The sequence below is a fragment of the Microcebus murinus genome, chromosome 2, assembly GCF_040939455.1.
Source record: "Microcebus murinus isolate Inina chromosome 2, M.murinus_Inina_mat1.0, whole genome shotgun sequence".
NCBI classification, from domain to species: Eukaryota; Metazoa; Chordata; class Mammalia; order Primates; family Cheirogaleidae; genus Microcebus; species Microcebus murinus.
This window is the reverse complement of record NC_134105.1, coordinates 50,498,750-50,513,250: the sequence shown is the minus strand read 5'-3', so window position 1 is coordinate 50,513,250 and position 14,501 is coordinate 50,498,750. Positions and strand designations below refer to the sequence as shown.

Here is a 14,501-nt window from a genome sequence, read left to right as displayed (position 1 = left end):
GTATAAGATTGTGCTGTTAACTTGGAATGGACACTACTTTGCCAAGCTATTTTTTTGGCAAATGCAGTAGAGCTGGTGCTCAAGTTAACCTTTTATTTTGCCAACATTTTTCAATTTAGTATCACTGAAGTGTTTCTTTAAAAAACTGAGATAACATATATCTGATTTTGCCATTAACATCAATGTGAACATAGAGTTTGATTTCCAAGACATTACCCTCATTCAAATAATAGTTCTGAGAGAGCTTATCTGTTATACTAAGTAAGCAAAATCTTGGCTGCTATTCTCATGGAAAAATTACTGAGTATACTTTTGATAACATTAAAATAATTTATGCATTGGCTTTTAAACTCTATAGTAAATACTCATATTTGACCTTGATGAGTTCCATTCTCAGAGAAAAAAATAGTCCGACCTCACCTTTTCCTTACCTTAGGATATTTTGCCGAACCAACTCAAATTTTGGAATATTTTCATAATGTATGATGTCAGTATGAAGTGGGGGCTCTGATAATAAATATGGTCTGGTAAGAGATGGATGCATAAGTGTATATCCTGAAATGAAAAAAAAAAAAAAACACAAACAAAACCCAAAATGCATGCTATAACAAACCTGTCATAGTTTGGAAGTAGGAAGTACTGATGCTAATAAAAGTGCCCATCACTGGCTTGAAATGTGGGATCTCTGGGCTGGCTGCCCAGTACTCAGCTTCTCAGGATGTAACTCACCAGTTCAATAAAAACTGAACCTGTTTTATGAGTGCTTACGGAAAACTCTTGAAGTATAGAATGATGTCGTAAATTATTGAACATCTGTCTGATCAAGATTATTTTGGCGGTATTGGTGGTTGTTTATGTTTTATTAATACAAAATGTTCCAATACCACATAAACCTTAATGCCAGTAAATCTAAAGATGACAATATATGCAAAAATTGATCCAACAAATGACTTTCTACGTGTTATTCAATTCTCAAGCCTAATTTTCTGAGGTTACAAATAACTGTTCCCTACCCCTTAGCAAAATATAGAAAAACAAAATACATAATTTGGAGATCTGCTCTGCCATCCTTATGGTTATCTGCTACAGATGAGCAGTCCTAGCCACATTGCTTTTCTTTAAATACTATCATTTTCCTACTTGGTTAGTATCAGAGTATCTATATATTATTTTCTTTAGATGTCTTAAAAACTTCATTCTTTCTATGAGTAACTTTTAGCAGATTACCTTTGTCATCTATGAGAAAAGTGTAGGAAGCCAAAGAGTCTTGGTAATATGTCACATCTTCCAGAATGTAGGCCAGATTCACATCCACGCCTACGATTCCCAGAAGCAGGTTTCCAAAATAACAGGGTTTACTCACAGTCATTATCAAACCTATGGGTTAAAAACAAAAAAATTCAAAGAATGGCAGAGAAGGCACCAGACAAAGATGGGAGCTAGGCTCTAGTTGGTCATGAAGGCTTGTTATCAGCAGTCTCACTTCTGCTTAGAAGAAACACTTCCTGTGTGATGCAGTTATTAAGCACTGCCTCTGTAGACAGCCTAATACGAGAGTCAGAGTGGGAGCGAAAGAGGGTCCTTTGGTGGTTCAGATATCGCCGTTAACTTAAATGGAGGCAATGTGTGTGTTTTCCACTTCTTTTTCACCTAAAAATAAAACCTGTGACATTCCAGATCAGTGCAAAACATCAGCAGCCTTAAATATATCATTCTATTTCCTGAAGTGGAGAGATTCACTGAACTTGAAAGACCAATGGACAAGGAGTCTAACAGTCTGAGTTCTAGTCTAGCTAGCTGTGAGCCTTTTGTTTTGTCCACGTGACATTGGACATAACTTCTCTGAGCCGTGGTTCACATATCTCTTTAAAGGACACAGTGGTAACCATTTTACTAATATCTAGGGAATGTCAGACTGTGAGACACTGTGGATGAAGGAATGTCTAAAAGGTATATTACTGTATCTATGAGACAATTATATAGAGGAAGCCAAAGAAATTGGCATCCTTTCAAAAAATGGGAAGACAGGGGGAAGAAACTTAGAAAGCTATAGTATCTGACCACAGAGAATTTCAAATAGCTGAAGGAGAAATTAAATTTCCAAAAGAATATATTTCAAGTCACTGGGGCTAGGAGTTTCCAGACATTTATGTAAAGGGTCAGACAGCAAATATTTTGGGCTTTGTGGGCCATACATTCTCTCATGCATATTCTTTTCTGTCTCTTTCATTTTTCTCTAAATAAGCATTTCAAAATATAAAGATCATAATTAGCTCACAGGCCATAAAAAAGTAATAGGATATTTAGGGAAAGGACAAAGCACAGGAGGAAAATGTCCAGAAGAAGATAGTGTAAACCGTGGGTCAACACATGGCCCCAAGCGTCAGGCCACCTGGGTTCTCCTGCTGGCCTCTCTGCTGGATTGGGCAAGCTGTGCCACCTCTCTGAACGAGTCTCTTCATCCATTAGATAGGGAGTTGAGACACAATGACCTCCATGATGCCTAACTGTTTTATAATCCTATGACTGTAAATGAAACTTCAACAATGAGGATGAATCATTTCTCTCCATCTTGACCTCACAGCCATTTCCTGTGCTTGCTGGCACATTCATGCCTTGGCAGCCTATTGGAAAGCCATTTTCTAGGAATATCTGGGAAAAGAATTTGAGAATGGGCTTCCACACGGAGAATCATGTATGGTGTCCACTTAAATTATTGTTGAGTTGCTATGGTTGCAAAGGTTAACTAAATACATCACCTGGTAGGAAGAATTGGACACAGCACTGAAAAAGCTTGTGAAATGTCATGCAACAGATATCTATTATAGTTTCAAAAGCATTATCTAAGCAGCTCAGCTTACATTTAGAAGAATGTTGTTTATCCAACCATTCAAAAACATTTAAAAATAACAGGTATTTAAGAAGGTTTAAGATTCCATTTTGGAGAAAGTTTTTGTTTGGGTCTCCCTAGATGACTGGGTCATGGAGTAGGCTGGGAGGACCAGCATAGAGACAGAGGTCACAATCTGCATGCCACAATCCCCTGCTCTTGAGTCTCAGATTAAAGGCATTTTCATGGATCAGTAAAGTATAACAGAAATACCGAGTGACTGAGTTGTATGCTCACTTCAAATTTCTATTCTCCTCTGGATGTGTTAAGAACAAAGTCTTAAAAAAGAAACACAATCTTACTTTTCAATTATCAGCTTGGAGAGAAGATTCTTGATCTCATTATGGCAAAAAAAAGTATGCTAAGCTCTTGCTACACTGACAAAATCCTCAAACACTCTCTTCACTTTAACCTAAAGTATATAGATTTGCTTTTCAAAAAGAAGTATGTTCAGTAACTGATATTTTAATTTGTGTAGATTTTGATTTAGAGCCCCATAAAGATGAGTTTCCCTAGACTTGAGCCTCATGTCACAGGGTCAGAGGACCTGTCACCTAATAATTCTAGGAACTGAAAATACAAAGATGAAAAGGCACTCTCTTATTGGGGAATTCAATAGATCTGTAAACCAGTCACTGAAACCCACTGCACAGGATTAAAAACACAGGCCCTGATGACTGAAATTTGAATGACACCAGCCAACAGGTGAGCAAAATGATTTGGAGTAGCTCTCTGGGTTGTAGAGGTGAATTTTAGGAAGGGTCCTATCCTACCTGATACTACTATTGGTAATATAATTTGGCTATATAACTCTCAGAATTTGCATAGGAATGGGCTTCTACAACTGTCTTTGTTCCTTTCAGAGTATTAACAGGATTTATTGATTTGTCTGTTAACAGACTTAAAAGTTAGCCGGGCGCGGTGGCTCACGCCTGTAATCCTAGCACTCTGGGAGGCTGAGGCGGGCGGATTGCTCAAGGTCGGGAGTTCGAAACCAGCCTGAGCAAGACCCTGTCTCTACTATAAATAGAAAGAAATTAATTGGCCAATTAATATATAGAGAAAATTAGCTGGGCATGGTGGCGCATGCCTGTAGTCCCAGCTACTCGGGAGGCTGAGGCAGAAGGATTGCTTGAGCCCAGGAGTTTGAGGTTGCTGTGAGCGAGGCTGACGCCACGGCACTCACTCTAGGCTGGTCAACAAGCGAGACTGTCTCAAAAAAAAAAAAAAAAAAAAAAAAAAAAGTTTATTGAGGGTAGGATGTGAGCCTTACCAATCACTCCCTGGCACAATGCTTGGCTGACACTCAATAATATTGGGTACATGCATTAAAGGTAATTTGCATTGAAGACTCAATATTTTCACTATAAAGCAAAGGTAGGAGTTGCTATTCTATACATATCTGTGGGCCCTGCCAGAAATAGGAAGGATATGAAAAGTAAGGTATAACAGCAGTTGGCGTATTTATTCCTTAAAAAATAAGTATGTTTACGTAGTTTCTAGAAAATACATTCTCTATACACTTGTTACTTTTTACACATGTGTTTTCTCTGAATATTTATATTTGTGAGAGCTCCTAGTTAACTGAACATAAAAAAAAAAACAGGATCTCAAATGGTGATGGTGTCCATCTGGCTAGTAATTAGCTGCCTCTTCAATCTTCTGTCAAGGAAGGAGAGAAAGAAGGATGTGGAGAAAAGGATGAATAAGAATATCGTGGAGGAAAAGAAAAAGACTGAACTTTTACTGAGAACATACTGTCAGCCAGGCACTGTTCTAGATGCGTTAACATATGTTATGCATTTAATATCACAATTGTCTTGAGGAAAATATTATATTTTATATTTTATAGGTCAGAAAATAGAATCATGCGGAGGTTAAGCATTTACCCAACATCATTTTATGGGTAACTTAGGCATCAGGATGATAATGATGATGATAATAATAATGGTAACAAACAAAGGTCAAATAATTGAAGACATAAAATGCAGTAATTAGAATTGGGTGGAATGCCAGTTACTGATAAGTCATGTATATCATTATCTAATTAATCCTAATAATCTGAACGATTTGTTACCCCATTAACAGATACCAAATGGAGAACTGAACAACAGCTTCAGTGGAGGAGTGGCATTTGAAAGCCCAACTGATGCCAAGCTCATAATTGTTTGACTATGCCATAGTACTTCTGAGCTTTATTTACCACTTGTGATACAAAGCTACCCCTTAGGCCCAAGTCACTGACTTCTGGATATTGACAAATCCTCACAAAGCTTCCCTGGAAGATACATCCCTTATGTCTACACAGGAGAGGGTATGAAGGAAAAAATAAGGCTGGGGATTTCTGCTCTAGAATACAGCTGGCAGGGGGTTACCCAATCCTACGATCCTGAAAAAAGGGGTGTCCACGTGTGTCTGCCCCATTCTTTTCCTCTCCCTTTAATAGGAAGTTTTTTCCCAACTCACCATCTCCCATCTCATCAGAGAAGGGCAGGCTAAACACAGCTTCGTCAATCATCCGGTTGGGAAGGTTTGTGTAGAACCTGCCGACTGTGGTCTCCAGGTTACTCAGCTGGTTCAGCACCATCATGCTGCCCTTGATCACAGGCAAGGCTGTCCGGTCTGGCACACCATACTTCCCAGAGTTCTGCTCAGCCAGATCCCTCAGAAAAGCCAGCTCCTTCAAACCAGTCACCCCATCTAAAATGGAATGCCAAGAGAAGACCACGGAAAGCAAAATAGTTTACATCCGCACAGTAGCTTGCCATTTAGGTCTAACATGCGCAGGGATGAGGTCTTGCAATGCCAAAGGTGCGTCTTTGCAGAGACAATGTGGACTCAGGACACAAATACCAGTTCCTGCTCAGGAAATAAAGCCTGAGGCATAGTCTTGCCTTAAATAGGCAGGAGGGGAAAGGGATTCTTCAAAAGGCAATGATGAAAAACACATAAGTAAATAAAGGAGTCCCATTCAGTAAGAATGTATTCTCCTCCAAAAGTTTAATTATAAAATTTAAATTCTTTTTCTGCATTTAATATTTGAAAGCAAAAGTAATGATTAACAAGTCTGCATTTAATTTAAAGCAGTAGATGACATTGTAAGAGTTTTAAAGAATAGAGGTTTACCATTTCATTCCTTACCTCTTTGTCTGTAAAAGCACTTGCCAAAATCTCATGCAACTAAATGAAAGAATTATGAATTGCATGTAGCGATGCCTCCAAACCCTGTTTCTTTAAGCACATTTTAATTACAAATATTTTCATGCTTGATATTGTTAAGATAATACTGAATTTGATTTATCTGTTGTGTATTTTTTATATTTAGAGGGTTTTGAAAACTTTGTACAAGATTTAGACATACTGGGACGTATTGTTCTACAACATCTGTAATCTATAGCACAAAAATAAATTTAATAAACCATTTTTTTAGTTTGCTATTGTTGGAACACAATCAAAAGGATTAGAAACCGATCACATATGGGTATCACTGTAAACACATTCAAACGATTTCAGTCTCTACTGAGATTCCACCATTGCGTTTTAAAAAGGTTTTGCTTCACGTTCTGTTCAGTCATTAAAAAGAATCTGAAACTTTCATGGTCCACCTATCACGTGTCTTTATCATTTCTACATGGGGAGTGTACATATTTCCAGCATCAGAAGTCCATTTCTAAAGTCATGGGAGAATCTAATGGATATAATTTTTTCCTTAAAATATATTTAAATAAACTTGAATTTTACTCCACTCATGCAATGTGAAAAGAAAGGGGGGAGGAAACTATCTGGGCCAAATTAAGTCAGAATTGGATTATTGTTCCCTTTGCTTGGCATAGAGCTATAAAAGGATGGTGAGTGTTATGTTCCAGGGTAAAAGACAACACAATAGATGTGACTGATTCCAGACCTTATAACCTTGAGAAGCTCAGAGGTGAAATAATAAAGGGAGACAACTCAGGCTATAAATACATTTCCTTTCTTTGTCATATATTGCTTGGCTATCTTAAAATATAAAAGAAAAGTGACAAGAATATCTACTAGGCAAAGAAGCGCAGTGTGGGATGGAAGGCTGTGGAGGATCGGGTATTTTGTGTTACTCCACCAGGAAATGCTGTGCAGGGGTGGCAGGAGGGTCAGTAGGGTGGCCGACTGGCAAGTATGCTGCATTGTGTACTGACGACACTGCTAGAAACTACATTTCCCTGAATCCCCTTTTCCTGTATGCCTCCAGGTTAAAGGTGTCTGTTGAAAGGGAAGGGCTGCACTGGGAGCTTTGAGAGGCAAAGTAGGAGGTGGTGAGAGACACAGAAGGACCAGAATGTTCTAGTTTGTCAGATCTGCATTCAATTCCCTTTCCCAACGGCTGGCTTACTTTCACAACAGCAACCTCAGGCACATTCCAGATGCTTCACTGAGAATGCACAGGGACCAGCAGCTACAAAAGGCCAACACTTCCACACCAGGCCTCCAGAGTGGTCTTCAGTATTCTCATCTTCCAGACTGGGTTACTAAACTTTCTCTGAGTTCTCAACTCTTCTTTTTTGGACCTTTAACTTTTCTACTTTCATTTCGCAATTGTGTGCGTTCTTATTCAGATAAAAATTCTTTATTCTAGAATTCTCATAGTGGTTCTGCTTCCCTACTTGAGCCTTGATTGACAGAGCGAGGGAATGTGTCTACCCTGGCGATCAATACTCGGAAATGGGATTCTGACAGGGAGAGGCAGACGACTGGCCATGAGGATGTTTGTCTGGCTAGGTTATGGGGAGAAAGAGAAGAGACAAGGATGGCTAGACAGAATCTGTTCCTAGAGGTTTTCAAGAGTGGAATTATCTGGGACACAGCAAATGTACAAGAGACTCTACTCTGGTGGAAGGACTTAGGACCAGAGGAGGAACAGGTGACAGCAGGGAAGCCAGGGACTATGTATACTACAGCTCTAGGATTTAGTATACTATGTTGTACACTGTAGATACTCAGTCAATTTCATTTTTCCCCCTTCCACTCTCCTTCTTTCCTTCCTTCCTTCTTCCCCTCTCTTTCTTCCTCTCGCGAGTGAAAGAAGCTGACCCAAAGGAGAAATGAACAACAGGCAACCAGAGATGACACTGAAGGCTGTGTGTCCAGGCAAAAAGAAGCTACCCCTACCCCCTTCAGCTGCGCTAGTATCCAGAATACAAAGAAAATGAAGACCTAGTCCATGGCTGAGAAGCTCACATTCTTGTGGAAAGTGGAGAGAGAAGGAAGAGAGGACAATATGTGAGCGCCTCACTACAGTATGACAGGAGACATGCTTAGCACAGCATGCCAGAGGACACTGAACTGAGACCTGGCCCTGGACAGCAGAGGTGCCCTCCACCTCGGAGCTGTGCTGAGACAGGAAACCACATGATCTCTTATCCACTCCTTTAGCTGGCCTTGAGGACCTGTTACTTACCAGGTACTATATTAAGAACCTTAAATACACATTGTATTTTGTTTATTATCACAGCAATCCTATGTGGTAGATTTTATTATTATTATTTCATAGGTAAAACCGGAGGCCTAAATAGATCAGGTAACCTGCCATTAGCTACACATCTAGTAAATGCAGATTCTAGTAGATGCACAATCTAGTAAATGTAACCGAGGGACTGTTGGCCATCAGAGCCCATGTTCTTTCAGGAGTGGTCCATAAAACATCTGGTAAAGAATCACCCTGGCCAAAACACAGATTCCTGGAACCCTTCTAAGATGGTCTGAATAAGAATCTGAGGGCAGTGCCTGGGAATCTGCATTTTAAAACCATTCTCTAGGTTGTAATCCTTAGCACATTAAAATATGAGAACTACTGTCCCCCAAACCTCAGGATTCTGCATGGAGATCTGGAAGTGGATAAGAGAAACAAAAGACTGCAGGTTGGAAAGGCTGCTTGGTCAAGACAGGGTTTCTTAAGCACAAGGGAAGAAGGCCACCTTGGTACCCAGGGCAAGGGGCCGGAAGAAGCAGCTGTGGGAAAGACACAATGTAGCACAGAGGCTAGAAGGCTGGGTTGCACCCAGACCGGACGACAGGTCGGAGAGCAGAAGGGAAAAAAGTGGGGTATTGGCTCAAATTTGCCAGTTTCCTAACCCTTTCACATACTGTCATTTAACAGCAACACAATCAATTTTAACAAGTACCTAGCAAGTACCAGGTACTGTTGTGTGCGTTTGCTGTACACTAAGGTGAATCCTCACGACAACCCTACAAAGTAGATAGTTCCTATCTCCATTCTACAGCTAAGGAAGCTGAGGTGGAGAAAGTGGCAGAGGAGGTTTCAGGTAGTGATTCTGCGGGGAAATGGGATATTCATAGCCTTGGTTATACAGAAGAATCTAGGTCAGTGCTTTGGCTTCCTGCAGCTTCAACCAATGAGATTAGTTAAAATCATAGATAATCCTAGAATAGGAAGGAGAACTGAAAAAAAGGGAGCTGTACAGAATCCTCTGCAAGACCATATATGTGCAGAAAGTTTAGAAACGAGCAGTTGGCCAGAGAGAGATGAAAAGGACATCTTAACGCGGCCTGAATACCAGCACCAGGTAGAGAAAGAGCTTACGCCTCTCCCCAAGCACACTGTTATGATTCTTTTTTTTTTTTTTTTTTTTTTAAAGCAGCACACATTTACAGGGATCTTTGATCTGAAAGAAAAATCTCGAAACGCTACCTACCGTTCATGAGGGCATAGGTGAGAATCATTACAGAGTTGTTTAGAAAGCTATTTTCTTCATTGATGACTCGGAGAGTTGTCTTTTTATCTTCTTCCGAAGAGTCCTTTGATGTAATGCCAGCTGACAGGTAAATGATGACCATGTCTGTATCTAAACAAAAACATACAAATTGAACGCTCCATTTGGATTCTGGCTGGAGGCAGCAGTTCAGTTTCCTTTTCATTTCCCCTGGACTTCCCCGACTCGAGGACCCACCTGGCCCGCTGTCCCAGTCCTTCCCGCTCGATGCTGCGCTTTCATCTCCCCGCCTCTGCCTCTCCTCCCTCCTGCGCCTTCTGGACAGCGAGGCCTCATTTATCCAGTGTCAGGTAAAGAGATGTGTGTTCCTAATAAATTTCTCAGATAAAAGAAGGCGATTCCCTGTAGGCACCCATGGTTATAGTAATTTAAGCCAGTCCGAGTGGAAATCTCTCCTGCCCTCTGAAACGGAGGATTCAGAACACGATTTATCCTTTCCCCAGTGATGCAGGATCACCGCTGTGAACACACATTTTGGGGGGACTAGGCTTTAAATTGGTTGGTTTCTTCCAGGGGCTCTCTGGGTACGTAAGGTTATCTGCCCCCTGCACTAACTATCTCAGCAGTGAGAACCAGGACTTAGGAGCCAGTCGCCTGTGTTCAAAACCCGGTTCTGCTCCTTACAGGCTGAGTCTGGGAGACTGAGGCAGATTTCTTGACCTCTCTATACCTAAATTTCCTTGCCCATGAGACGGAGCAGTAATAGGACTGATTCACGTCATTTAAGTAAAGACTGTGTGCAAAAGAGTGGCGGCAAAAAGAGGATGAAACCTCAACACAGACACAAACAAAAACGAACCCCTTCTACTGGTCTGCAGCGGCACCTCTGATTTAGGGTCAAAACTACTCTCCAAATATTGCTGATGGGTAGAGTAATTGTGTAATTTTAGCTCAGTGAGAAGAATGTCTGTCAAGTGGACTGACTCAAAAATAAAAAGTGATGAATTTCCTCCTCTAGAGATATAAACAAGCAGAGGCTGAATGCCCACTTTAATAAAAGGAGGGAGGTCAGAGAGCCGGACTTTTACATTTTCTTTCTAATCTGAGATTCTTTGATTCAATATATATATATTTTAGGACATTCTACATAGTTAATTTTTTTATTGAGAAATAAATATTGACATATTAATAATATGTTATATACTTATATGTTCTGGCTCCTATGGTTGTCATTTAACTGAGGTTGCTTTATAGTGACTATGGCAGGCACCGTCCGAGTTGGTCTCCCAATGAGCCCAACTCTTGATATTCATTCACGTTCTAGGGTTGTTGCCTCCTCTTTCATGTGGGTTGGACTTTGTGACTCGCTTATAATTAATAGAATGCAGCAGAGGTGGCGGGACATCAAGACTGAGATTAGGCTACAAAATGACTGTGGCTCTTGCAGTGGGTGCCTTCTCACTCTGAGGGAAGACAGCTGGCAGGCTGTAAACAGTCCCATGGAGAGAGGAGGAATGGAGGCTCTCAGAATTGAAAATCCTGCCAACAACAAAGTGAGTGAGTTTGGAAGCAGATCCTCCCCCAGCCGAACTTTGAGATGACAGCACCTGTGGCCAGCAGTTTGTCTGCAACCTCATGAGATGCTTGACTGAGGCACACAGCTATGCTGAGCCCAGATTCCTGACCTACAGAAACTATGAGATAATAAATCTGCACTGTTTTAAGTCACTGAGTGTTGGGACTATTTGTTACGCAGCACAAGATAATAAATACAGTTATCCTTTAAAAAATTATCCTAGTGATGAAGACACAATGCCTGAATTTCCTTTGGTTTGTAAACTTCCATTTTATATTTTAAAGTATTCTTATTATGCAGAATCGAATAGTTAATTTATATAGTATCAAAGTTGTAGATAACTGAATAAAATTTGACTCAAAGAAGTAAATGCATTCAACATTCCTCTTATTTATTTCTAACATGTAAAATAGAGGCAAGTCTTAAAAGGCAATTTTGATACTTGAACAATTCTCTTATGAACATTAATTGTAAATTTCAACGTCACTCTTTAGTTATCAGAGATTAGGAAGTGAATTCTGATACACACACAAAAAAGTCCGTAAGTTTTAGGAATATTACTGTCTTAAAACTAAATGTCAAATTTTTCCCATGTTCTAAATATAGTCCTGTAAATTATTTTATAAGCACCCTATACACCTGATTTAAGCTTCCAACTGAAAACAAAAACTGCTTGACTCCCTAGTGGGGAAAACAAAGATATGCCATGAGGCTGATACTACAGTAGAAAACAAAACCATCTGCTTATAGCAAATGTACCACGTGTGATAAATCCTGGACAAACCTGGCCTGACCTGAAAGAGAACCCTTTGAGTTTTCTTACTTAAGTCTTATGATTCTGGATAAAATATATTGTCACTGAGATCTGTTTTAGGACACAGGCCCATGTTTGGAAAACTAGAAGGCCTTCAGCCCTCGGGCTTCTTTAGCAGCCAAGCACAATTTCTTTCCATTCTAACAATAAGACATCCCCTCTGGAAGTATCCTAACTGGCTCTTCCCAGCCCCTGACACCATTTCTACCTTGTCATCAATAACAACTGAGTTATTTTTCCACTCTTATCAGATCTGTCAAATTTGGTTGGTATTTTTTTCTTTATGCATTACTTGTGATTAGTAATGTTAGGGAGGAGTAATTACAAGGACTTGGGATAGAGCAAAGATGCATTGGCAGCATATAAATAGAAGAAAATGCAATAGACGTCCCATTTGCCGAGCCTCTCTCTCCAAGCCAGCAGCGTGTCCTGGGGTCGATATCCAAATGGGAAGAACAACTCAAATTTGGGCTATGCCCATGCCATTAAATCCCCACTCCTAACTATCTTATTTTTTTTGCTATAAAATGATCCCCCAACCAGTTACCCCACAAACAAACTCAGAAAAAAACAACCCCCAAAGTGTTAATGCTATCAGTTATAGATCTACTACTATGGGACTGAGGAGTCAGCGTTTGATAAAAGTTTTAGGTTTTCTGATTGGTACAAACCAACAATTAATACAAACCAACAATCATCTATGACACGTAGCTTCTGTTTACAGGCTACTAATATGGAGCAGATACTTTAATTTCTTGCACAGACTAACCCTTATAATAATCCCAAAGGGCAGCTCTTACTCATTTGGATAACCTTGCCCATGGCACCTAGTGCCACATAACACACACAGCAAATGCTAAATAATTGTCTGTGGGGGTGAAGAGAAGTAGTGATGTATAGTGTAAACTCCTGGGAAGAGTAACAGACCCCCCACTGTGCTGTTGTCAAGGCTACTGGCACTGTCCTTTGGCTTAGGGTCAACTTAGGACATCTAGGGTATCTGTTCTAGTTTAGCAGGAACTAGAAGTCTTATAGAAAACTGAGTATCATAATAACCACAGCTAATATTTATTGAATATTTAGGACAGAATCCTGGATCTTGTTATCACCCTCAGTTTGCAGATGAGGAAACCAGGTCCAGAGAGATCAAATAATTTAGATGAATTCACAAGGTTAGAAAAATTTCAGAGTGGAACACTGGTTGAAATCCAAAACCCACATACTTGACTCCTAGGATATATACTGCTTGAGAGCACCCTGAAGCCGCTCCTTAATAAACCAGACAATATTAATTCCTGAAGTATTTCTTTCTACAAACTAATCTGGGCTGTTTTTTTTCTAAGCTGCCAGTGAAACCTGTAGACTGGAGGCTGGTGAGCTAAACCTTAGAAACATCTTACTTGGCCTCAAACAGACTCCTTTGAGCATTTAGAAAACTGTGCCATCAAAATTTGTCCAAGTCTCTCATGGTCATTCTTGCTGTGTTTTTGTTTGCCAACATTAAGAAAAGAAAAACAAACGCAAAAAAACCCAGAGGAGAAATGCCTCCCATCAAACCAGCCTTCTGCTAACATGCAGTGCAGGAATGTCTGTGAGAAGAGGTTTAATGAGGTCTCTATTCACAGTTTTAAAGCTGGAACAAATGTCAACATTCGAAAATCAAGGGATTTCACATAGAAATCCAGATTTCTGGCTTCTCTTGAAACAGAAGATGTGGCAACATTGAGCAGACATTCTTGCATAGCAATAATAGACTGAACAGAAGAGCAGCTGCCCCTGGACGGAGCACACAGCTATCTGTTACTATGTTCTCCAACTAATCCTCATTACCTTACCCCAGCTCGCAGGGCTTACATTCACTGCCTGGCCACTGTAGGCACCTGAGATTTCAACTGCTAATCTAATATTTCTCTCCATTGTTTGAACTCTGTAATAATCAAAATTGGACTTAAACTCTAAAGATGGCTTGATGACTGAAGAACCGAGCAGAAAGAATACTTCTGACAATGGGGAATGCTGACAGGTAGATGGCATTGATAACCGAGCCAATCTGCCTTGAATATCTAAGTTCAGCCTTATCCACTGGCCTTACTGAACCATAAGCAACTTTACACTCAGCCATCCCATAATATTGGCCTGTGAATAACTGGTGCTTGCCAATGCTAGTAGACAAAATTCAAAGATGATCCAAATGACCCATATACATATACCCTTGTATTAAATATAATCTTCAGTGTGGGTGTAACCTGCAACTTGCTTCTAACCAACAGAATATGGCAAAGGTGAGGGGCTATCACTCCGGGGATTGTGCTGCATATTTGACAAAGATGGATGGATATTGCAGAGGTCCCCAAGAAGTTGACTTTGAGTTAATCACAAGGAAGAGTGATTAAATCAAGTAGGTCTGATCTGTTCAGATGAGCCTGTTAAAGGAGGGTCTAAGCCTTCCATGAAGCCAGGGACTTAAAGAAGAAGAGTTGCATGACGTAAAGTTTACAGTGAGTTTTACAGTTG

At 40.2% G+C, this 14,501-nt stretch overlaps 1 protein-coding gene across 1 annotated transcript in view; it reads right to left on the bottom strand.

Annotated features, from left to right (window-relative positions):
- The window catches only part of CACHD1 (cache domain containing 1), a 205,381-nt gene that overhangs the window by 39,272 nt on the left and 151,608 nt on the right, over positions 1-14,501 (bottom strand). Inside the window, exons 8-11 of the mRNA XM_012767130.2 lie at positions 9,580-9,729; positions 5,357-5,590; positions 1,228-1,377; positions 432-555 (exon numbers count right to left, since the gene is read on the bottom strand). Coding sequence (XP_012622584.2) covers positions 432-555; positions 1,228-1,377; positions 5,357-5,590; positions 9,580-9,729 — 658 coding nt within the window. The remainder of the gene's footprint in view (positions 1-431; positions 556-1,227; positions 1,378-5,356; positions 5,591-9,579; positions 9,730-14,501) is intronic.